We start from the raw sequence: 26,369 nt of genomic DNA, 5'->3' as shown, positions 1-26,369 counted from the left end.
GTTGCGCGATGACTCGCTTCGATCCGGGTGGCGGAGGACGAATCTCAATTGTCTCCGCTTCTAAGACAGTCAGTCCGCACATTTTGTCATGTGGCTTGTTGAGCGCATTACCGCGGAAACCTAGCGCGTGTGGAGGCTCATGCTGTTCACGGCGGCATCCACGCACAACTTACAAACGCACCGCCGAGAGCGAGAACCACCTTATATTGACCACAAGGAAGGTAACCCACATGACTGTACCCACCCTAGCAACCGGGCCAACTGGTTGCTTTGGAAGCCTGGCTGTATTCACTCAGCACTCCTTGGATTCGAACTCACAATTCCAGAGGTGGTAGTCAGCATCTTTGCTTGCTGAGCTACCCAGGCCCCCTCTGTTTTTGCTTCTTTTAGAACCATTTTCATTAGCGGAGTGAAAATTAACAAAAACCATGGCCATATTTTTTTGAAGCCAGATCAATGCCATGCTGATATTCAGTGCAACAGCACTCTTGCTCGTGTGATATTGCTTAAAGGGAAAATTCTTTCACTTACTGACCTTAATACTGTTCAAAACTTGTGTGACTTGGAATGTAAGAGGAGAAATTTAGAAGATTGTTGATGCTGTTCTTTTTTCCATACAATGAAAGTGAACAATGAAGGAGGCTGTTAGTTCCTAACATACAACTAAACATCACCTTTTGTGTTCCATGTTAGAAAGTCAAATGGGTTTATAACAACATGAGAGTGAGTAAATACTGACAGCATTTTAATTTTTGGCTGAACTATTCATTTAATTATAACATTTTTACCTTTAAATTATCTGGCAGCTCATGGTCTTGTTTATTTATTTGATATCATCCCTTAAGACCTTTTCAGCACACCTAAGTGCATTTGGGTTCAAATATCTATGCTCTATGAACCTGTTTCTACCCACACAAGCTGTCAGTCAAAAGTGGCCCAGTGCCGCACTCGGTTCAACATCCACCGTAAGTGAAGCTTACAGCCTGTGGCTAATTATATGAGTAATTGTTTTTTTGTTTTTTTCTTTGACTGAGAGTCAGGGCTGGTGTGTCTTTGTGTGAGTGATTTTGTTTTGGTGTATGTGTGAGCATGTGTGTTGTATTCATTTGTATCTTGTTTTGTGAGTAAGTGCTCTTGCTCTTGCAGATCGATATATACTGGTTGGCAGTCGTCATGGCAGCTGGTATGAGGGTGCGTTGGCGGACTGGGGGAACAGCTCTGCAGTCATGACTCAGATCATTGCCTCCATGACGGCTCAGACCCACGCAGGCTGGCAGCTCGACCGTACCATCGTCTTCTGCTCTTGGTGGGGAACATCACTGGGCAACATCGGCTCCGCTGAATGGGGGAAGGTATACTTGAATGTCCTCCTACAAATATCAACATGGGAATTATCCTGTTAAAATATACATCCCCTTAGTAAATCATGTGCAGGAACATGAGCAAGACAAGTAAATGCCCTATATACAGCTTTCCAAATATGCAACCCCCCCACCCCCGTCTGCCACTGATCAAACAAACAGACAGTCAAGCCGTTGGTTGAGTCAATGTTGTTGTGTCGAGCTGAACAGGTCATTCTAAACAAACAGAGGAATTCTTATTGCGCCACAGAGACACAGTGTTTACAGTTTTCGAGAAAATGTATCTATAAATGGCTTATGGAAGAAAGTATTTTAACACAGAAAAGTTTTGCACTTCATCTTTAAGAAATAAAACTAAAACATACATGAACTCCAAGACCCCATTCTTATTAAAGGATGGTTCACACAAAAATGAAAATTCTCTCATCATTTATTCACCCTAATGCCATCCCAAATGTGTATGACTTTCTTTCTTCTGTAGAACACAAGCAAAGATTTTTAGAAGAATATCTCAAAAGATCCTTACTATACAAGTGAATGGTGACCAGACATTTAAAGCTTCAAAAACCACATAAAGACCACATAAAAGTAATCCATTAGACTCCAGTGGTTAAATCTATATCTTCGGAAGCGATATGATAAGTGTAGGTGAGACAAAATATAAATATTTAAATCATTTTTACTATAAATCTCCACTTTTACTTTCAAATTCTTTCACATTTTGAAAGTGAAAGTGAAAGCTGAGATTTGCAGTAAAAAATAATTTGCAAATAGATCTGGTTCTCACCCACACCTGAGTTCTCACTCACATGAGAGTGAGTAAATGATGAGAGAATTGTAATTTTTTGTTGAACTATACCTTTAAACTGCTTTGAAACCCAAAGGGAAATATGTTTAAATATAACACAATTTGCAATCCCCTGAGAAAAATAAAATACTGTTATATATTTTGTTATACATTTAGTTTTCTTGATATTTTTTGTTGTAGATCCTTGTTTTGTTTGTTATATTTTTTATTTGTTTTAATTTTTGCATTATCTGAAAAATGGTAACACTTAACCATAAGGTTAAATGCAGTACACTGACAGAAGTTAATTAATTGTAGTTAAAAATGAACAATGCTTGTACTGCATGTTTTTTATCTTGGATACTCTTGATTTTTACGTATACTGTACTAATACATTTTTAACATTAAAAGTTGTGTACATTAACATTAGTTTCTGCATTATAAAATAACAAGAACAATGAATAATAGTATATTTATAAATTGACATTAACCAATGTTATTACATTCTTATATTGTTACATTATTACAAAACATTATTTGTTGTTTGTTCAGGATACCTAACACATTAACTAAGGTTAATCAACAGAGCCTTATTAAAGTTTTACTACAAAAAAAAAAAAAAAAAAAAAAAAAAACGGGAGGTCTAAAGCACTTTCTCTCTTCTTGTGTTATCTCAGTTTAACATATAAAGCAAAGGAAAAAATAAAATAAAAAATACTACAGACTACCCTTCAGCAATGGTGCACAAGTTTGCTAACATAATCAGCATGCCATGAAGATTCAATCAGACATATGGAAGATAGTAACTTTGGCTGAGTGTTAATGAAATTATTCTGTCTGGCAGAGGGGTTTATTTCAATAAATGCAATACAAACTTCATCATTAATCTTAAGAAGCCCTAAACAGTGTCACAATAACATGTACATTTTTAAGGATGTAGAAGACAGTAATGTTTCATATTATTCACATTGCTCATTGCACTACTTTTAGTCTCTCCCTGGGGCTTACTCATGCTTAATGCCAAAATAGCTAACCATGCTCTGACATTTCATCAGTTCTCCAGCTGACACCAGACGGCTATGCTTTGTGTATTTGTACAGGAGAATGCAGTGGTACTTCAGAGCAGGGCAGTGGCTTATGTCAGCCTCCACAGTCCAGTCAGATCCTCTGGATCCCTACAGTCCACAGCATCACCTTCTCTTCTGCAACTGGCTTCTGACATCCAAAAGGTACAAAGTGGTTTTCACCTTTTGCACATGCTTGGTCTCATTCGCTAATAATTGTGTACAAATGGTTTGCCTATGTGCGCAGATAAGGTTCTCACACAAAATGTCCGTACACACAAATTTGTTCTTACCCTCAATCTAATGCTGACGAATCCAAATTTTTCTAAATGTGGGAGTGTGTGCCCACAGTTGTTAATTAGCATAAAACATGCCCAAACCATCTCCTTAAAAAAGCCGTTCCTCACAATCTCTCATGTACAGCCATTCATCACTCACTGCAAATGAATGCTTGTGGAATCTTAAGATGTTCTCCTGCTTTAAGGGCATGTGCAGCAAGATCTTCTAGTAAAGCCAGTGTGCCATTCTCAAAATTTGACAAATGATTAGCTGCATTTTTATATAGAACCAATCCCACATCAAGCTATAGTGCACTTCACTTTTGTTACTCTGAAATAAGAGTTATTTTGGGGTAATTTAGTTGTTAAATTATTATGTTATTATATATAAAAGAACCTTTCGGCTTAATGCAGTACATGTGTCTAAGGCTACAAGGAAACTGTGATTTTTGCGTATGTGTTGTTTGAGTTGGTTCTGAATAAATGATATCGCCTGCAAGTCTGAGTTATTCATTCAAATGGCATTTTCAATAATGTGAGATATAACTCATCTAACTTATTTTACCCTAATTTAGCTCTTGTGTATTGCTCACAGTTTCTGGATATATAGAATCTTTCACTCATTCTGACAGGTTCATTTCTGATTTATGTGAATACATTGTAATTGGTCTGAAATCATTCCTAAACTGTTTAAAACATTGAAACATGCTTATTAACTTTGTGTAACTTTAGAGCAACTTTCTGTGGGTTTTAACTCAAACTGACAGCCTGTTCACCATTAGGTAATTGTACCAGATGAGAACGAAGCAACCGAAAAGGTTAACTCATTCATAAATTCAATGTATCGTTTTGCTATCAAAGTCAGACTGGGACATGCTTTGCATAGTGCACTGTATGTCAGAGGTCCTGATCTACTGACAGTGCGCCCTATTATTTTTAACCAGACAATGATTTTCTTCATTAACCTAAATGCCAGTCCACCTGTGACATTTCAGCCTAATAAAGTAAGCTCTGACCTGCACCACAGGCACTATCCAAATCTCTCCTGCAAAATCTCAGCATCTGAGAGAGAAAAGGCATGAGTTCACTGGAATAATTATTTCTCTAATCATCTGTATGGCCATAATGTTTGTAATGTAGTTCACAGGGGGGAAAAGAAGAATTGATAAGCCTGTGATTTGATGTGAATAGGCATAAAATATTTTGCAATATGGGTTTGGTATGCTGTGCATAATATTGAGCTCCTGTTTGAAAAGTATTAGAAAATATCAATGAGCAGCTAAATATGGAATTTACATGTGCAATGAGGAGACATGGCTTTAGGTTTACATTCTTCATCGTAAATTTAAATGTGCATTACAAGAGAAGAGGTTGAGCATGTTGGGTAATTCCCACCAATCCCAACAAATAGCCATTTTCCTTGGCTTTTTTCAAATGGTTAATTCCTTTTCCTTTTCAGTTCATGTCTAACAGATTTTTCTTAGCCAAAGACAGATCTAGGTTGGGGTCCTTTAACCCTTAAATGCATGGTAATGTTCTCAAACACTCTTACATCTTACATTTATTTTTCATAAATCAAAGAGATAATGCAAATCTAGTCAGGACAAATCTAGAACAGGATTCATTATTTTCACACTGAAATTTCATGAGACGCAGTTGGCTGTCAAACACATATTGAGCTACATAACACATAAGGTACAAATAAGATACACATCAGCTGCACCTAAGTTACACATACAGTACTGTGCAAAAGTTTTAGGCGCTTGTGAAAATGTTGCATAGTGAGGATTTCTTCATAAATAATGACATAAATAGTTTTCATTTATCACTTAATGTCATACAAAGTCCAGTAAACTTAAAAAAAGCTAAATCAATATTCGGTGTAACCACCTTTGCCTTTAAAACAACACCAATTCTCCTAGGTATACCTGGACACAGTTTTTCTTGGTTGTTGGCAGATAGGATGTTCCAAGCTTCTTGGAGATTTGCAAAAGTAATGTTTGGGAGTCTAACATTTATATTTCCTATTGATACGCTAAAGCTGAAGATATAAATAACCATCTTAAGACAAATGCTTTTGTAAAACATCTTAGGTGCCTAAGACTTTTGCACAATACTGTATGTATTTTCTCAGGCACTAAATAGATGAACAGCTTACATTATTTCAGTAGTACACTAAAATGACAATAGTCATATTATACTGTTTATGTGTTACACTTGTTATAGTTTACTCAATAGTGTTTCTACATCAGCTAGCCATATCAAATGTAAATCAAATCAATCACTGAGACATTAGCGCTACCTTGAGTAAGAAAAAACGTCTTGGTTACTGATGTAACCTCTGTTCCCTGATGGAGGGAACGAGATGTTGTGTCGATGTAGTGACACTAGAGGTTCGATCTTGAGAGCCCCAATTGCCTTTGCTTAAAATAGAAAAGGCCAATGAAAATTGGTGAGTGGAATTTGCATGCCACTCTCCGCCCCGGACATACGGGTATAAATGGAGATGGCGTGCATCACTCATTCAGATTTATGCTGAGGAGCCAATAGAGAGTCCCGACCATGTCAGCGGCCGGTTCAGTGCCACGGTAGGAGGGACACAATGTCTCGTTCCCTACATCAGGGAACAGAGGTTACATCAGTAACCAAGACGTTCCCTGTCTGTCACACACTCGATGTTGTGTCGATGTAGTGACACTAGGGGTTCCTATAGGAAATCCTGCAGGTGCTGAAGCGTGTCATGAGGCACAGAAGAGTGGACATGGGCAAGCTGCTGCGTGCTTCGCAGCGAGTGCTCAACCATGTCGTGACCTTCCAGCGAGTTAGGTAAGGTGTCTCCCTAGTCTATTAAGGGGGAAGAGGGCACTTACCCAAGTAGGCTACCAGAGGTGCCTTTCTTAATTTGCTGTTAAGCAATCTCCCTTCGAGCACTTTCTAGAATAGTGCTGGGAAGTGTTCTTCCCTCTCCAGGAAGGAGAGCACTACAGAGACCATATCCTGCCGGAGGGAGGTTAACATGTGGAGCATACCTCACATGGACTTACCCATGGGGAAGTACATATTTGGAATGATACCACAGGAGGACCCTATCTACAGAGAGGATACGCAGCACAGTGGCCGAGACAGAGAAAGCTCTGACGAGGGGAAACACAGGTTTCACCTAAGAGGGAAACTGAACAGTGGAAACTCATCATACGGGATTACCAAAGGGGAATCTCCACGCATGAAGCACTGAGCCCAATCACACGGGCTCACCTGAAAAGGGGAATACCATGAGTATTGGGCCTGGTGGCATTACTCCTCCGCCGAGTTCGTAACCGGACAGTGCTAAAGAATTAAAGAGGCGTCCGGAGTTCACCGGTACGGGGAACTGTTGTGGACAAAAAGTGCACATTATCACCTTTGAAAAAGGGGAAAGGTGCAATGCAAGCGGTACACCCAACCAGCCGCCCGGTCTACCTGCTGTTACCGCGTAACACTCAGGTTGAAACCGGGTCTATGCATAGGTTATAAAACCTCGCAAAGGTATTGGGCGTAGCCCAACCCGCAGCTCTGCATATGTCTGCTAGAGAGGCCCCCCTTGCCAGTGCCCAGGAGGATGCAACACCTCTAGTGGAGTGCGCCCGGACCCCCAAGGGGCACGGCAAGTCCTGAGACTGGTATGCGAGAGAAATGGCATCCACAATCCAATGGGCCAACCTCTGCTTGGAGACAGCTTTCCCCTTCTGCTGTCCTCCAAAACAGACAAAGAGCTGCTCCGAGCATCTTAAGCTCTGCGTGCGGTCCAGAAAGATGCGCAGGGTGTGAACTGGACACAGCAAAGACAAGGCCGGGTCTTCCTCCTCTGAAGGGAGCACTTGCAGGTTCACCACCTGGTCCCGAGTGGTGGGAACTTTGGGCATGTAACCGGGCCAGGATTTCAAGATCACATGAGAGTGTGCCGGCCCGAACTCCAGGCATTCACTGGTAACAGAGTGAGCACCACCAGGAGGGCCGTTTTCAGAGACAGAGTGCTGAGCTCAGCCTGCTCCAGGGGCTCAAAGGGGGCTCTCTGTAGGGCAGGTAGGACCACAGAGAGATCCCAAGAGGGGATCAGGCGCGGTCTAGGAGGATTCAATCTCCTCGCACCTTTGAGGAACCTGTTGATCAGGTCACGCTGTCGTGAGGGACTGCTGTCCAGTATATCGTGGTGAGCTGCTATGGCAGCCATGTACACTTTCAGGGTAGAGGGAGACAGCCGTCTCTCCTGCCCTTCCTGAAGAAAAGACAGCACAGACCCGACGGTGCATCTCTGTGGGTCTTCCCCACGGAAAGAACACCAGTTAGCGAAAAGATGCCACTTCAAGGCATACAGCTGCCTCGTAGAGGGGGCCCTGGCCTGAGTGATCATGTCTACCACACGTCCCGTCCAGGAGCCAGACGTGGAGATTCCAGAGGTCAGTGGCCAGGCCACAGGTGCTGGAGCGTGCCTTGCCCCTGAGTGAGAAGGTCCTACCTCAGGGGAATGTGCCAGGGAGGTGCTACTGTCAGGAGCATCAGATCCGAGAACCAAGTCCGGTTGACCAGTACGGCGCAACGAACAGGACTTGCTGCTCGTCCTCCCTGACTTTGCCCAGAGTCTGTGCAATGAGGCTCACAGCCAGCTTTGCGCCAAGGCATCCATGCTGAGGGGGGCCTCGGACAGGGAGTACCACAGGGGGCAGTGAGAGGAGTCTTGGGTGGTGAACAGGTCTACCTGTGCCTCCTCGAATAACTCCCAAATCAGCTGGACTATGTGGGGGTGAAGTCTCCACTCCTCGCGGAGCGTTACCTGCCATGAGAGCGCATCCGGTGCATGGTTGAGGGTGCCCAGAAGGTAAGTGGCTCGCAGAGACTTCAAGGTCTGCTGACTCCAAACGAGGAGGCAGCGGCAAGTGAGTTGCTACATGCGACACGAGTGTACGCCACCTTGTCAGTTCGTACCAACACATGCTTGCCCTGAATCAACGGCCGGAGCCTCCTCAGGGCCAGCAACACTGCCAGCAAGGGGGAGAACCAACGCCGAGGATGCCATATGCCCCAGGAGCCTCTGAAATTGTTTCACTAGCGCTGCTACCTTCAGGCAGGTCAACACTGACTGAGCATGATCGGTCAAAAGACCGTGCCCGGAGAGCGACCAAGTCCAACCCCATACTGAGAAAAGAGATGCTCTGCACAGGGGAGAGCTTGCTCTTCTCCCAGTTGACCTGAAGCCCGAGTCGGTCGAGAAGCTGAAGCACAAGATCCCTGTGTGCACACAATAAATTAGGCAGTTGTCGAGATAATTGAGAATGTGTATGCCCAGCTCTCTTAGCGGGGCCAGGGCAGCCTCTGCGACCTTGGTAAAGATGCGAGGGGACAGGGACAGACCGAAGGAGAGGACCTTGTACTGGTATGCTCGTCCCTCCAAAGCAAACCGAAGGAAGGGTCTGTGTCGAGGAAGGATCGATACGTGAAAGTACACGTCCTTCAGGTCGATGGCCTCAAACCAATCCTGATGTCGTACAGATGCCAGGATGCATTTTTGCATTAACATCCTGAATGGAAGCCTGAGTAAGGCCTTGTTCAGGGCACGCAGGCCCCAAAGACCAGCACACTTACCTGTTCGCCAGCTGTCTCTCAACAGAGAACGAGGGAACGGGAAGTACTCACGTTCGCCTGATTGACCGGAAAAGTCTTCCAGCGCCTGGCCATTGTGAGTGTGCTGGCCCAGGGACGATGGTGGGGCTGGAGAGATGTCCCAGGCCAGACCGGTCAGGAGCGGTCACCTCATCCCTGGACTGGCCATGTCAGGACCGCCTCAAAGCCTGTCTGGGGTTCTTGGCGGCCGACTGACGGGCAGGAGGATATTTTTCTCTGAGGCCAGCTTGCGGGCTCTGATGGTATAGGAGCCGGGGCCGGCACCACAGGGGAACGGCTCTGGCAAGAAGCAGACGGGGTGTGGGACCTCGTTGGCCTGAAGGCGGCTGGGTTGCGCTGCAGCAGGATGTGTTTAATTGCCTCGGTCTGCTTTCTTACCATTGAGAACTGATGGGTGAAATCCTCGACGGTGTCACCAAAAAGATCCCCTTGGGAGATGGGCGCATCAAGAAAGCGGAATTTCTCGGCGTCACACATCTCCGCAAGTTTGTGCCACAGTTGCCGCTCTTGGACCACAAGTGTGGACATCATCTGCCCCAGGGCGTGTGCCGTGACCTTCGTTGCACAGAAGACAAGGTCAGTCACAGTGCGCAGTTCCTGCATCAGCTCTGGGTCGGTCCTACCCTAGTGCTGGTCTTTTAGCGCCTTGGCTTTGTGGACCTGCAGGATGGCCATGGCGTGCAGGGCAGAAGCAGCCTGTCTCTGCAGCCTTGTAAGCCTTCGTCATTAAAGAGGAAGAGAACTTACAGGCCTTGGAAGGGAGCCTTGGTCGGTTGCGCCAGGTGGCTGTGCCCTGCGGGCATAAATGCACTGCTATGGTGCGCTCTACCTGGGGAAGCTCAACATATCCCTAAGCCACTCCGCTGTCGAGGGTAATCAGAGTGGACGAGCCTGCGAAGCGTGTACGGGCAGTAAAAGGTGCCTTCCACGACTTCGTTAGCTCCTCGTGCACTTCCGGGAAGAAAGGCACCGGGGCGCGGCACGGCCGTGAGTCGTGCTCAGAGCCCACAAACCAATCATCCACCCACGAATGCTCAGGGCAGGGTGGAGGGTTCCACTTCAGCCCGATGTTCGCAGCCGCCCGGGCAAGCATGGCTGCCATCTCAGCGTCCGACCCATCCTGTGCTCTACCACCCGTGGGCAGGAGCTCAGAAGATTCATCCGCTTCCGATAGCAGAAGCCCACCCTCCGATGCCGCGACCGAAAACTCATCCTCATCGCGAGCCGCGAACGGCACATTAAACCCGCCCTGAGGCAGATTGCCTGCATCGCTCGACAGCTCGTCCGGACAAAACGAGTGTGCTGGGGGATGGGAGGTCCGCGGAGGCTGAGCCGGCGGAAACGCTCCCATGTCCACATCCAGATCTCCCGCGGTGCTTGCCGACCCGGCCGGCTGAGCGTCAGGCCAGGATGGACCGGGTTGGGGAGCAGCCGCAGTGGCAAATTGCTTCATGAAGAAGGAAGTGAGCCGCGACCGCAACATTCTCATGGGCATGTTCTCGCAATGAGAACATAACCCTTCCACGAAAGCAGCCTCGTCATGCTGGTGCCCCAGACACTCGGGCAGATTTCATGGGCATCCAGAGGGGAGAGATAAAGGCCACATGCTGTAGCGCAAATGCGGAAAGACATCTTTAAAAAGACGGCAAGCATTTGCGCGAGCTCTTTTTGGAAGGAAATATACTCTTTCTAATATACTCTTTTAGCACCTGCAGACTCAGGCAGCCGAAGTGCCCAGGGGAAACACAGCACTCATCCGTGTGAGGGTGACTGCTGATATGCGGCGTAAGAATCCAGCAGTGTAGCAAAGAGTGAGAGGACGAACACACATGCATTCGGAGAAAAAAATCTGAATGAGTGATGCACGCCATCTTCTTTTATACCCGTATGTCCGGGGCGGAGAGTGGCATGCAAATTCCACTGAGCAATTTTCATTGGCCTTTTCTATTTTAAGCAAAGGTGATTGGGGCTCTCAAGATCGAACCCCTAGTGTCACTACATCGACACAACATCGAGTGAGTGACAGACAGGGAACAAGTATAATGTGTACGTGAACACGCATATGGGATACTGATAATTCACCATTGTTGATAATTCATTGTTGTACAGAAAATCAACATGATATAGTGTTTATTTTTTTGAATATAGTACTCATTTGTTTTGTAATAAATAAAGAAATAGATATCCTGTAATAATAAACTTAAATAGATATGAAATAATCATAAAAAAATATATATTTTATGGAAGTGCGAAAAAAAAAAAAAACCTGACTCTCTTACAAACCTCAGGTCTCTAAGACCCCATACACTTTTGGTACATAAACCATTATAATTTTTGCAATTTTGATTTTTTTTTTATATGTGTGTTAAACTATTTATAAGAGATAGACTGAGGAATACTAAAGAGGTTTGGGCACAACTCCAAAAAATGGATGAGGTACAGGGGGCGGAATGAAGTCCCGGGTCTCTAAAGATCCGAGGTATGCTTTTAAGGGTTAATTGTGTAACCCCATCCATTCCTGTTAATATTTTTTAACATTAAAGTAATATTCTGGGTTCAGTACAAGTAAAGCTCAATTGACAGCAATTATGTTTTACTTTTCTTTAAAAAAAAGATACAATTGAGGTTACAGTAAGGCACTTACAATTGAACATAAAAGTGAATGGGGCCCGTTTTTGGAGAGTATAAAGGCAGAGATATGAAGTTTATAATTTTATAAAGCACTTACATTAATTCTGCTGTTTAATCTCGTGTATAATTTGAGCTGTAAAGTTGCTTAAATTGTCATTTTTACAGTCGTTTTAGGGTTTACAGTGTTACGTTGTCATGGCAACGAAGTTGTAAAATTAGATATAACTTTTCACAGAACAGGTTAGTAAGTGATTTAACTAAAATAAAATCTTGTTAACAGGCATATTGTTTATGTCTTTTGGCTATACATTTTAAAAAGTGAGTTGATTTTAACGTATTGAACCTGGAATATTCCATTTACCTCGTTTGACCCTGTTTCCACATGCGTGGATGTTGTATTTTGGCTTCGCTATACGCAACGCATAATTTAAATTAATTTATACCAGCTGTTCACAACACTCTAGACTGTCATTTAAGGGTTAAACTTCTGCCGCACGGAGTCATGTGACTAAGCAACATGACGTTGATTCCGTGAAGCGCTTCAAGGGGCGCAGAGCCAACAAAAGTGCCTCTGGTAAGAAACCTCTTTCAGTTTTTTTTTTTTCATTGAAACATGTTTGGGTGTAAAGAGTAGCATCTCTAGTTTTGTTTGATATGCCACTTTAAAAAAATCATAAATTTTTCACGTGTCAGCGCACTGATAAACATGATGTCCACATACATGGATTTTGGGACATTATTCCCTCAAAAGTTGAAAAAACATATTAGTTCTTTTGAATAACTTTGAACATTAATTCATCTGTGGGTCATTTCGCTTCATTTTAATGAAAAAAGATTTTTATTTTATTTTGTAATCACTGTACAATACGATTCTATTTATTAACATTAGTAAATGCATTCCTATATTCACTGTACATTTTCATTTGTACAGTGATTTGCATGCACATCAACAGGTTAAGTCAATCACTAAATAGGGAGCAAGGGAGCAAGGGGACATCCTTTAACTTTCTGTGCAGTCCATTCACTTCTAATATCCGACCAAAAGTTCAGTTTCCTGTTGCAGATGATTGGACCACTTAACATGTTTGGCAGACATGGGAAAATGGTAATCAGTACATAGATTCAGAATATAAAGTTAAATTTGTAAAGCTAAATTTTATTTTAGCATGTTTGGCAGTGATTGGATGATGTTGGCCATTATTTTAAATCAGAATTATTTATTCAGCTTTACAGAAAATCAGCTGTAATGTGACGTCTCAAAAACATGAATAACCAACACTCCTGGAAACATAATAAAAATAAATTAAAAAAACCCATAAAAACTTCTATAGCTTGGTGTTATTTAAAATTTCTCAACTTAGTCCCGCTTTCCACATATGTGGATGTCAGTTTTTAGGAAAACTATTTGTTCTAGAATTTTTATTTTATTTTATTATTATTATTTTTTTTTTTATTATTATTATTATTTGCTTGTTTATTAGGTGCTACTAGTTACAAATCAACAAGGGAAATGGAAAATGCACACAGCAGTCACACTCGGGTCTCAAGAGGTTGAAGCTCTTGTTTGTTTCTTTTCATCTGCATTCTTTCTGAGTCGTGAGTAGGTAGACCACAGAGGGATTTTATTATTCTATCTGTAAATATCTTCAGTGAAGTGTATTTGCAGATAGAATGAACAATCCTAAAATCTGAATTGTCATGTCTATTCAGCTCAGCCTCCAATTAAAGATGCAATTAATGGTCCCTAACTAAAAGAGTGTTACAGAGCTAAATGACCATCTCTTTTGACGGCACCAAAATGTCGATCTAATGTCACCCAACCCCCTCTAAAGATGTCATAAGCAAATAAAATTACAAATCTCAATTTAAGCTAAAGATCTACACTGCCCTAAAAAGTCAAACTACACATTTTGTCAAAATTAAGTAATGACTGAAATCGGGTGCCTTAACTATAATTTGTTGAGTTCGGCTCAACAATGTTTCGATTCAGAGAAAAATGTCTCTCTATTTGATATTCCAAATTAAGATGGAAAATAAAACAATTTGAAACCATTCTTCTCATTTGCAGTGTTGCCGTTTACTGCATTTTTTCTTTGTGGGGCAACACAGTCTCATGACATTCAAATTTATGACATACCTACCCATAATTGGCACGTAAAAACAATGTGAACTGTGGCTAATAGTTAGACTGATATCTCTATCCAATGCACTTTGTTAATGCACTATATTCTCTCTCAATCTCATTTGCTAATTCTACCCTGCTATCCTGTAGTGTGATCACAACAAAGAAGAATACTTTTCAACATCAGCATTTCTAGTCTGCAGTATCACACTTGCATTGCCTGAATGTGCAGCTCTGTGCCGCTATACCTCTCCTCCACCAATCATTTTCTGTCTCTCAGAAAATTGAAAATGGCTTATGCTAATTGCTGTTGTCCTGTCAGTGCCTTGACGCAATGAAACACAAGATGCCCTCATTAGCATGCTAATTAAATAGAATGCCACCCAATCAAAGATGCACAGGGTCTGTTTGTGGCTGACTTGGATGAATGACTTCCTACTGTCAGGTGTGATAAATTAAAAGAAGGGTTTTTTATTATTATTATTTTTTTTTATTTTTTTTATTATTGTTTTATTTTTTTGCTGTTTTGTCAAACTTTGACTGATTAAACAGTTATAATTAAGACATGCTTTTATTCCAACCAAATCAATATCACAGGCTTTTATACTAGTCTCAGTGCTATATTATTAGCGGCTTAAACATGGCACAAAATGCATTCTGTCCATCATACATGGGTTTATTTCATTCAAGTCATTACTGTTTGTCCTATTTGCCATGCAATTTCTTGTCTGCACTTAATTTCTAATGCTCTTGCCTCTAATTGCACATACAGTTTTTGCAGTCATCTTGGATTGCTGCAATTGTGCAGTTTATCTTTCAAAGATGCTCTCTTGGAGGCACCAGATACCCTTAAACACTTTCAATATTTTGAGACATTTTAACAACACTATAAATCATGTTGGAGCTATGCAGGTAATACTTTCCACTTATCTTGCGTTGCAGCTGTCTTTAGAATAGAGATGCCATTGCAGTGATGTTTTGAATGGGTGCTCTGGAACCAATTATAATAAAGCAAGTACTGCTTTTGGGATTACGGGGCAAACTATACAAAGTAAACTGAGAGACTTTTCATTGTTTAATTGGGTATTGTTGTAGCAACATGTGAGTGACTTGGTCTATTTTAAATTGAAATTACTCACACAGAAAAAAGAAAGAAATATTAATATACTGTATAGTCCATTTTATGTGGGGAAACCTCCTGAGTTTTGTCATATGACATGTTTTGGTATAATTTGATATTTAAAGGAAGTGTGTTTCTTTGTTCAGTCCCAAATTTCATTGAATGTTTTAATTTTCCAATTTATCATTTTCATTATGGCACTATCACATATTAGGGATCTATTTTTTTTATTTTTTTTTATTTTTAATTTTATTTTTTTTTTTTTTATCTCTGCTTCCTGAACAGCCAAACCTGACACCTGTCATAACCAGCTTTCTCCCTTATGTAAGCTTTTTAGTCTAGATTAGGTGTTTTAAAACCTGTTAAGCTTTTGGTAATCCTCTCTAAAATCCATGTCTCTTGCACCTAAGTATAAGGCAAAATACTCTTTCATAGAATAATTTATTCAGACAGCACAGGAGTTTGCACAGCTTTAAATATAAGTCACATCCACATTTTCACAATTTTGTTATGTTATTATTTCCTGATTAAATCTGATTTACCTCTGATCGTAAAGGTAAGCCACACTAAACCACAAGGAACCATGCATGTTGTATTCATAACTTATAAGGTGTCCTAAACAATTTTATCAACAATGCCATATTCTCTGTCAGATAAAGAACATTGCATCTTATGCTCTTTGTAATAACCTTGGGGTTTTCTTTGTCCCACCTTATATTCTTTCCCATGCTATACCTCATATTGGTCTATGCAAATCTGACCTATATAAAACCTGACAGTATGCTTATATTCAGATGTAAAAGACATCAGTAGAAAATCAGTGTAAGATGTAATCCTCTCAGAAAAAGTATATTTGGATTAAAGAGAAATGCAGTGTATACAAGCAATCAGAATATACTTATCAAAGCCAAGCTTAGCTTGACATTTGAAATTGGGAGCCATTCTTGCAGTTGGGCATGCAGTCAGTGTGCCTACTGCTTACACACTAGAGTCCAGCGAACGGCGATGGTGCACCACAAGGACATAGAGGAAAAACGCAAGGGTGTGCGAAAGCCATGCAACAAAAAGTTGAAACTCAATCTGATTTAGACATCTGCTGACCAAAGAGAATTTTAGAGAGGCAGGTCCAGTTGTGCTTTCGGAAATTCAAATTGCTCTATAGAGCACAACAGTCAGGTTGTAGCAGTGTTATTATAGTTAACGCAAACTAAAATGAAATAGAAATAGAAATAAAAACGTGAAATTATTGGGGGGGAAATGAAACTTTGATACTTTTTGATGATACTTTTTCATAACTCCAAAACTAACTAAAATAAAATGTAAATGATCTCACATTTATTTTAGTTTTAATTTTTGACATACCAAGGTAAAAAAGGGCAAATTTGGACACTTTTGGAAATTTAACTTTTCTTGACACTTTGAATTATAATCCAAACACCACATAACCTAACATTATACCTTTGAAGAAAGCTTAGGATGTCTTCTACCTTATTCAAAAATAAAGAAATATTCAGTACTGAGAAGTAGAACATTTGAAGACCCTCTTTTGACCAAACCCAGATTTTTTTTTTAAGCAGCACTGGTAAAGTGGGACAGAGGAAAAATTATCCTCTAGACAATTTTCTCCATAGGCGAATTGATTTTTGACAATAACATATAAATCCTAAAAGGCAGACCTACATTGAGCTCAGAGATTCTTAATTGATGGTATATGCTTCTGTCGAAGCCATCAAAGCAAGTAATTTCAACTTCATTGTTTTAAAATCACGTGATAATAGTGGAATTCCCAGTGAAGAACTACACTATTCATGATCCAGCAGAGAAAGATTTACCAATCAGAGTATAGCAGCCAACAAACCATGCCAAACAAGCTCTGAAGCAACCGCCCAAACTTACAGTATGATGCACTGTGAATGGCAGAATCTGCTGTTGTTAGTTCAAAAGATGCACCCAAGAGAGAGAGATACTGAGCGTGTGATTACCTGCATCTGTTAGTTTAACTCTGTTCCTCGGATATAGTGTGATAGTAATATGCTCCAGCTGTGAAGTGATGCTGCAATTCATGCTATTGGAATTATCCTACATGTATTTCACTCACATTGTTTTATATTTCTTGCGGAACTCATTTTGACACAGACACAGAAACCACACTACCCTCTGCCATGTAGAAAGCTGCTGAAGCTGTTAGTTTAACTCTTTTCCCTTTCTATAGTGTAGAAATAATATGAGCAATCATGGAATGAGAGACAATTCTGGATGACTTCAAAGAAATATGCTCACTGACTGACACAATTTGTCAACGTTAGCTCAACTTGCTCATTGCACACACAAGACGGTCTTTTGTCACCACCTGCTGGCTCAAATCTCACAGGGATTATTAAAAATGCATATTTCTAGCCACTCTTAAACATCTGCCCTGCTCTTTGCAATGCAACCGCACAAACAAAAGTGGAGTTTTACAAACAGTAAAGCATCCCAGTGCTAATGGAGTGAGCTCTCTTGGAATCAGATCAGCACTCTTGGAACGCCTCTGGTCCAGGGGTGCATTTCCCGTACAACGACATAACTTACTGCTTAACCACCATAGTTCGATGCATCATTAGAGAAACTAACTAGCTAGTCACGACTGTTTCCTGAAACCCTAGTAACTATGTTGCACATCCATCGTTCGAACCACACTGATTCAACAATGTAGAGCTGTCGTTAATGACGTTACTTAGGGGGTGGAGTAATAACTTCTGTAGAGATCGAATGAATATCAAATTATAACAGCTCATTTACACGCACAGAAAGCCGTTTATTATGAAAAAACTGCTTAAAACACGAAATAGACATTTACGTTTATATGCACTTTGTAAGAGGTGTACTCTTTACTACAGTATACAAGGCGGTTCGGTCAGTAAGTAGCTCCACAGCAACGTTATTTCCCCGCGACAATGCTGTAAATAACGAACATGGCATCTGAGGACTACTTCTGTTATTTTCTGTTCTCCGTTGTTTCACTTTATTTTCACATGCCCCTCTGTTGCTTGTGTGTTTGTTTTCATCGCGACCTCTCACAGCAATGAGCTGCAATAGTGGGCAATTCCCTCTTACCTCACTTTACCGCACTTGAGCACATACATATGCACACTTTTCAAAAACCAATAAGAATGTCATTTTTATTCTTGACACAATGAAAGATATAGAATTAAATATATACGGAGTGAAAGATACAGACTGGGTCTGGCATATGGGGCTCTGGTAAAGCTGTGTGGTACTGCATGGTAACAAACATACGATTTTCAACGTGCTTTTCAGTGACAGAGAAGTTAAACCCTTCACAATCTGAATTTAAATACAAAATATAATATCCCATTTGATGACCAAAAATACTCTGTCATTTTTAACATGTGTTTTGAGTTAGTGCTTTTCTAATACACTGGGAATTCATCCAGTAGTTTAACATGTAGAAATGAGCACATAATAGGTGATACTTGTGACTTGGTGCATCACATTAGCATTGGAATACCAGATAAAATGTAAGTAATTATTGTGTGAATAATTTCATGCAATGTAATTACTTCATTATCAACTACCGTCCAGTCGGAAGCCTCGGCTGGGCTCCTCCCTTCGGGGTCGATCGCCCAGTCACAGGCTGACGCGGAGATGACGACATGCTTTCCCGGACAGCCGCGAGCGTCGGTTTGAGTGGATTTCACCGCTCTTCCCTGAACCCTCGCAGCTCTGTGATTGGTTCCTGGGCTCGCGGTGCCACTCAAAGCCACGCCCCGCCCCGTTCCTTTCTTCCCGGAAGTGCATGAAGAGCTGACAAGGTCGCGGGAGGCACCTTTTACTGCCCGGTCCCGATCTTTTCAGCTTCCCCGCTCTCACTACCCTCGATGGTGGGGCGGCCAAGGGTTATTCGGCAATCCCCCGGTGGATAAAGGCGCTCGCGGTGCACCTATGCCCGCAGAGCGCCGCCACCTGGCGTGGGTGCCCAAAGCCCCCGTCCAAGGCCTGTAAGTCCGCCAAGGCGCTAAGGAACTGCACGAGGGTAGTTCCGCCCCAGGATTGATGCAGGAACTGCGCTCGGCGACCGACCTCGCTCTCCGAGCGACGGAGGTCACGGCGCGGTCTCCCGGGCGGACGATGGCCACACTAGTGGTCCAGGAGCGCCACCTTTGGCTCAACTTGGTCGAGATGGGTGAGGCCGACAGGACACGGTTCCTTGCTGCCCCCATTTTCCAGGCGGGCCTATTCGGCGACACTGTCGAGGACTTTGCCCAGCAGTTCTCGATGGTAGAGCAGTAGATGGATGCTAGCCGGCTTGTCCTGCCCCGGCGTGGCTCAAGATCCCCCCCATCTACTCATCGCTGAGGGCGTCCCCCTGCGGTGACTGCACCGGCTCCGCCGCAGCCCGCCCCTCCGGCCCGGCCCCGGCGTGGAGCCCACCGCAGGAAGCCGACGCCACCCGTCTCACAGAAGGCACAGAAGAACCCACGGAGGTCTTCGAAGCGCCCCTGAGACGGGCGACCCAGGGACAACGAAACCCGCTGCTCTGGAGCTGGTAAGCAGATCTTCTTTTTGTTACCATTTGCATTTAATTGCGCTGCATGCCCAAGTGGCTGCAGTACTCAAGAGCTCCGCAAGAGTGGTTTCCTTGTTCCCTGGGTCACATATTCGGTGTGTACGGCTGGCATCACGACCACCGTCCACCACTCCATTTGGCAGGTTGGCGCTCCAGCGGCGATCTCCCGCCCTGAGCGCCCAGCTGTGGCACAAATCCGCCCCCGATGTGACAGTCTCCACGGGTCATGAGGACAGGCCTCTTCCTCCCCCGTCCCAGTCTGTTCCAGGGGTGGTCACAAGGAGCCAGGTAAGTGCTTCGATGTCCTCGGACTCAGCACGGCCACGATGTGGTGTGGCACCTCAAGCTCCGCCCCGCCGCGAGGCCCCACCCGCCGGTACATCCGATGACGTTGTCCCTTTGGTCCCCCTTGCGCGGAACTCGGATGCATGGCTTGCGCTTTCCAGTCCGTCGCGAGGGCTGGTCCGGACCGTCCGACTCAGCTGCACGATTCACTTCGCTGGGCATCCGCCCAGGTCCAGCGGTGTCCACTTCACCTTGGTGAAAGATGGAAACGCTGCTACCTTGCGCGGAGATCGCTACCCTCCTACGGAAGGATGCGATAGAACCTGTCCCTCCAGCCGAGATGAAGGGGTTTTACAGCCCCTACTTCATTGTACCGAAAAAAGGCGGTGGGTTGCGGCCAATCTTGGACCTGTGAGTACTGAACCGGGCCTTACACAGACTCCCGTTCAAGATGCTGACGCAAAGACGCATTCTAGCGAGCGTCCGGCATCAAGATTGGTTCGCGGCGGTAGACCCGAAGGATGCGTACTTTCACGTCTCGATCCTTCCTCGACACAGACCCTTCCTGCGGTTTGCGTTCGAGGGTCAGGCGTATCGGTACAAGTCCTCCCTTTCGGCCTGTCCCTGTCTCCTCGCATCTTTACGAAGATCACAGAGGCTGCCCTTGCCCCATTAAGGGAGGTGGGCATTCGCATTCTCAACTATCTCGACGACTGGCTAATCCTAGCTCACTCTCAAGACGGGTTATGCGCACACAGGGACCTGGTGCTCTCACACCTCAGCCGACTAGGGCTTCGGGTCAGCTGGGAAAAGAGCAAGCTCCTCCCGGTTCAGAGCATCTCTTTTCTCGGTTTGGAGTTGGACTCAGTCTCCTTGACGGCGCACCTTACGAACGAGCGCGCCCAGTCAGTGCTGGCCTGTTTGAAGGCGTTCAAACAGAAAACAGCGGTTCCACTGAAACATTTTCAGAGACTCCTGGGGCATATGGCATCCTCGGCGGTGGCCACCCCGCTCGGGTTGATGCATATGAGGCCGCTTCAGCACTGGCTCCAGACTCGAGTCCCAAGACGGGCATGGCGCCACGGGACACACCGCGTGGCCATTACGTCGGTCTGTCACCGTCTTTTCAGCCCTTGGACCAACCTCTCGTTTCCACGAGCAGGTGTTCCGCTAGAACTGGTCTCCAGGCGCGTCGTGGTCACGACAGACGCCTCCAAAATGGGCTGGGGCGCTGTTGGCAACGGGCACGCAGCCGCCGGCCTCTAGACGGGTCCGCAGCTGCGTTGGCACATCAACTGCCTCGAGTTACTGGCAATTCTGCTCGCCCTGCGGAGGTTCCGGCCGTTGATCCAGGGCAAGCACGTGCTAGTTCGGACAGACAGCACGGCAGCGGTAGCATATGTCAACCGCCAAGGTGGTCTGCGCTCCCGCTGTATGTCATAACTCGCCCGCCGTCTCCTCCAATGGAGTTAGCAGCACCAAGTTGCTGCAAGCCACTCACATCCCGGGCAACCTCAACACTTCGGCGGACGTGCCGTAACAACAGGTTACCCTCAAGGGAGAGTGGAGACTCCACCTTTAGGTGGTCCAGCTGATTTGGAGTCGATTCAGTCAGGCACAGGTGCACCTGTTCGCCTCCCAAGAATCCTCCCACTGCCCGCTCTGGTACGCCCTCACCGAGGCCTTCCTCGGCATAGACGCGCTGGCACACAGCTGGTCCCCTGGCATTCGCAAATATGCGTTTTCCCCAGTGAGCCTGCTTGCACAGACCCTGTGCAAGGTCAGGGAGGACGAGGAGAAGGTCGTCCTGGTAAGCACCCTACTGGCCCGCCCAGACGTGGAGCTCGGACCTCACGCTCCTTGTGACAGCTCCCCCCGGGCAAATTCCCCTGAGAAAGGCCCTTCTTTCTCAGGGAAGGGGCACCATCCGGCACCCACGCCCAGACCTCTGGAATCTCCATGTCTGGCCCCTGGACGGGACGCGGAAGACCTAAGCTGTCTCCCACCTGTGGTGGTAGACACGTTCACTCAGGCTAGGGCTCCCTCTACGAGGCGCCTGTATGCCTTTAAGTGGTGTCTGTTCGCTAAGTGGTGTTCTTCCCATCAGGAAGACCCCCAGAGGTGCGCAGTCAGATCAGTGCTTTCCTTCCTGCAAGAGAGGTTGGAAGGGAGGCTGTCCCCTTCCACCTTGAAGGTGTACGTTGCTGCCATAGCAGCACACCATGACGCAGTCGACGGTAAGTCCTTAGGGAAGCATGATCTGAAAATCAGGTTCCTAAGAGGTGCCAGGAGGCTGAATCCCTCCAGGCCACGCCTTGTTCCCTCATCGGACCTCTGTAGTTTTTCAGGGTCTACAGAGAGCCCCCTTTGAGTTTTGCAGTCAGCCGGGCTTAAGGCACTCTCCTTGAAGACTGCCCTCCTGACTGCGCTCACTTCCATCAAGAGGGTAGGTGACCTGCAAGCGTTCTCTGTCAGCGAAACGTGCCTGGAGTTCGGTCCGGGCTATTCTCACGTGATCCTGAGACCCCCGACCGGGCTATGTGCCCAAGGTTCCCACCACTCCTTTTAGAGACCAGGTGGTGAACCTGCAAGCACCCCAGGAGGAGGCAGACCTAGCCCTGTCATTGCTGTGTCCGGTGCGCGCTTTACGCATCTATTTGGATCGCACGCAGAGCTTTAGAATCTCTGAGCAGCTCTTTGTCTGCTTTGGTGCACAGCGGAAAGGAAGAGCTGTCTCCAAGCAGAGGATCGCCCACTGGCTCATTGACGCCATAACTATGGCATGTCTCGTCCAAAAACATGCCGCCCCCGGTAGGGCTACGAGCCCATTCTACCCGTGGTGTAGCGGCTTCTTGGGCCCTGGCCAGAGGTGCCTCTCTAACAGACATTGCAGAGCAGCGGGCTGGGCAACATCCAACACCTTTGCAAGGTTCTACAACCTCCGGGTGGAACCGGTTTGGTCCCAGGTAGTGGCACGCAACACAAGCGGATAAGCCCGGGATAGCCGGCTGGGTGTATCGCTTACACATAGCGCCTTCCACCTCCTTTTGAGCTGAAGACGTGCGCTGTTAATTCCCAGTAGTGTTCACAAAAGTTGTTCCCTGGTTGACTTCCTCCGAGCCCTGTGGCAGTCGAGTTTTCGGAGAGACTCGCTGCCGGCCCAGTACACGCGCTACTAAGAGCCCGGTTCTGGGGTAGGTGCTCCGCATGTGGCGGTTCCCTGTAAGGCTAACCCCATGCGATCTATATCTTCCGCTAGTTCGTTTCCCTACTGGCAAACTGCGTCTTCCTTGGGCAGAGCCCCTCAGTCTCCATGTTGTAGTAACTCCTCCCCCATTGGGTAGGACCTCGGACCTGTAAGGCTAACCCCATGCGATCTATATCTTCCGCTAGTTCGTTTCCCTACTGGCAAACTGCGTCTTCCTTGGGCAGAGCCCCTCAGTCTCCATGTTGTAGTAACTCCTCCCCCATTGGGTAGGACCTCGGACCTGTAAGGCTAACCCCATGCGATCTATATCTTCCGCTAGTTCGTTTCCCTACTGGCAAACTGCGTCTTCCTTGGGCAGAGCCCCTCAGTCTCCATGTTGTAGTAACTCCTCCCCCACTGGGTAGGATCTACCATGAAGGCTCTCCACATGGTTGGAAAGACCATGTGATGTATTCTTCCACTTAAATATCCCCCCCTCTCTTGGGGCGAGGTGTGGTCTCCGCGGTGTCCTCCCCTTGGGAGGGACACCCCCCGACTAGACCTGGCGGCCCAGTCGGATAATCCCCCTTCTTTTTAGGGAGTGGAAAAAGAGAAGGGGAAAGAGGCCATGACTGGGTTAAGCCTGTCTCTATCTCTGGGTAGTCGACTTGTCCCCAAAAAGGGCCGTTCGACACTCATAACTGTGTTGGGGGAGGTTACGTGTCGACCTGGTGTGCTGACTATGAGGCACACAGCAAGTCTGCCCACCACACACCGCCAGTTCACGTAACACAGTTCAGCCTTGTGGCGTTTTGTATAGGGACCCCTAGTGTCACTACATCGACACCAACGTCGAGTGAGTGACAGATAGGGAACGTCATGGTTACTGGTGTAACCTCCGTTCCCTGATGGAGGGAACGAGACGTTGGTCCCTCCTGCCACAACGCTGAACTACCCGCTGAAATGGCCGGACCTTATATCGGCTCCTCAGCGTAAAACCTGAATGAGTGGTTGCAATACCAGCTCCTTTTATACCCATATGTTCGGGGGAGTGGCATGCAAATACCACTCGCCAATTTTCATTGGCCTTTTATCAAAGACCAGAGGTGTCTCGGGCTCCCAAGAGTGACCCCTAGTGTCACTACATCGACACCAACGTCTCGTTCCCTCCATCAGGGAACGGAGGTTACACCAGTAACTATGACGTTTTCCCAAACAGAAATCAGATATATGGCCATACATGTATATTTCTACAATTATTGTTCATTTATTTGGGCATATTGGCTATAGAAAATTACACTTGATTTGGGAAATTCTGTTTTACATATATGAAATTGTAATATTTTGAAATATGTAAATGAATGAATTTTACACTTACATAGCAGTTTTCTGACACTATACTAAAAGTACTGCAGATATGTTGCATATACTGTATGTCCAGTACAGATAACTTTTTATATCAGTGAAAACCATTAACATGCATATTGTGTTTTACATATATTGCCATATGTGAAATTTCTCTTTGGAATATGTTGTAACAAAGATATTCGCTTGTAAATAATAAAATAACTCACCTTTTCTATGCGAAAACGAAGCTAATCCTGTGTTCCAAACGTCATAAATAATGCATTCGGAGTACAATTGGGAGAACAGTTGTGACAGTCAAACTGAATTTCCATTAAAAATAAATTTGAGCACCACAACTTCAATCCTTTCAAAGCTCTCAGAGTGGATGGTGAAGTCTCTGAAAGCAATAGGGCATAGGGGTGATAAGTCTGAATAGAACAGCACTCCAGCTGCGGCAAAATCAATGACATCGACAGTGCAAACTATCAAGGAACTATGCTTCTAACCACAGACGAAGAGCTGTTCGTTGGAACCACGGTTTCGGGAAACGCCAAATCGTTGAACAAACTTGGTAATGATGAAACTTGCGACCATAGCTCACTAACGATGCTTTTGGGAAATGCACCCCAGTCAGATTTGAGAACCGGAACTGACTGTTGTATAATAGCTAATGTCTGAGTATTTTGCCATTAAATGCAGATATATTGTTTTATACTTCAAAAACTTTAAACCAATAGTTCTATTTATTTATTTATTTATTTACCTTTTTTTTAAATTCGATTACATCATTCGAGTTGCTTCATGGGACTGTAGTCCTTGTCCTCATGAAAGACTCTGTCTTGTACCTTTGTTGTTAATCACTGTGGAGCGGTTGTTTTGGTCCATGGCTAAGAACTCTTTTATGAAGGATTTAATGAAATCCCTATGGGAAATAAATTAATGGGAAAATTACATCAGGAACCAAGACGACTGGAAATGTGGACGGGCACTGTTGCACTCTTTCCACGCCCTCAATGTGGATCTCATGCATTCCTGTATGTCAAACGCTCCGTCAGAACTTTCTCATCTTTAGGTGGATACTTTCACCAAGTGCATTAGTTTTTTAGTCATGTGTACCATAAAACATAATCTAGCCAAATGTGTGTGAATTGCAGGGCCTCACATTTCTGCTCTTTTATTAGAATTATCTCTGCGCATAATAGGGTGCATTTAGACTGAATGTGTTCTTGCGGGAAAAAAAATGGCTAAACGCAGCACAATGATTGGAACAGAATGCATGTGTTTCGACACAGGTTTTTAAAAGTTGAAGTTATTTTAACGATACACCTTGGATTAAAAATGTGACACTTCTGTGTGAGGTGCTGAAAAGATGTCATTCAAAAACAGCCCAGATGGATGCAAAAATTATTTCTGTATGAACAGCCCCTTACACCAACAATTGATCTGATTATTTTACCCCTACAGAATTGAAATTCAAACCACCTATATATGTACTTTTCATTTTATCTTTTCAGACTGGCTTACACTGTTGGCTTTCTTTTGATGCTTTTTTAAGACTGATGAAATGCTCTTTGAAAGACTTTTTCTTAAGAATAAAACACTCGATTAAAATACTTGAGTCCACATAAGTACCAATCAAAACATCTCATCGATAGACTACAACAAAGTAAGAGTATCTGCAAAATAAATAAATAAATAAAAATAAAAATTGGCAGTCACTGACATTCTTGGAAGCCCTGTGAATGATAGATTACTGACCTTAGCAGAGCATCGATCAATACTGTAAAAATGAACTGAAAGAGCCAAAGATTATGTTTCAGGCATCTGATAAGCCCCACATCTGATAATGCAGCTGAGCATTGTTTTGACACACATATTGTTACTTTAGCAGAATTCCTCAGTGTTCTCCAAGAGCCGCTGATCGCACTTGAATTAATAACCTGATCACACACACACACA

At 44.5% G+C, this 26,369-nt stretch overlaps 1 protein-coding gene across 1 annotated transcript in view; it reads left to right on the top strand.

Moving 5' to 3' along the window:
• Positions 1 to 26,369, top strand: part of LOC127425860 (inactive N-acetylated-alpha-linked acidic dipeptidase-like protein 2) — a 492,025-nt gene that overhangs the window by 307,251 nt on the left and 158,405 nt on the right. Inside the window, exons 8-9 of the mRNA XM_051672151.1 lie at positions 1,147 to 1,352; positions 3,249 to 3,377. Coding sequence (XP_051528111.1) covers positions 1,147 to 1,352; positions 3,249 to 3,377 — 335 coding nt within the window. The remainder of the gene's footprint in view (positions 1 to 1,146; positions 1,353 to 3,248; positions 3,378 to 26,369) is intronic.

The sequence above is a fragment of the Myxocyprinus asiaticus genome, chromosome 35 (assembly GCF_019703515.2).
Source record: "Myxocyprinus asiaticus isolate MX2 ecotype Aquarium Trade chromosome 35, UBuf_Myxa_2, whole genome shotgun sequence".
NCBI classification, from domain to species: Eukaryota; Metazoa; Chordata; class Actinopteri; order Cypriniformes; family Catostomidae; genus Myxocyprinus; species Myxocyprinus asiaticus.
The sequence above is the reverse complement of the archived record's forward strand: the minus strand, read 5'-3'. Positions and strand labels throughout refer to the sequence as shown.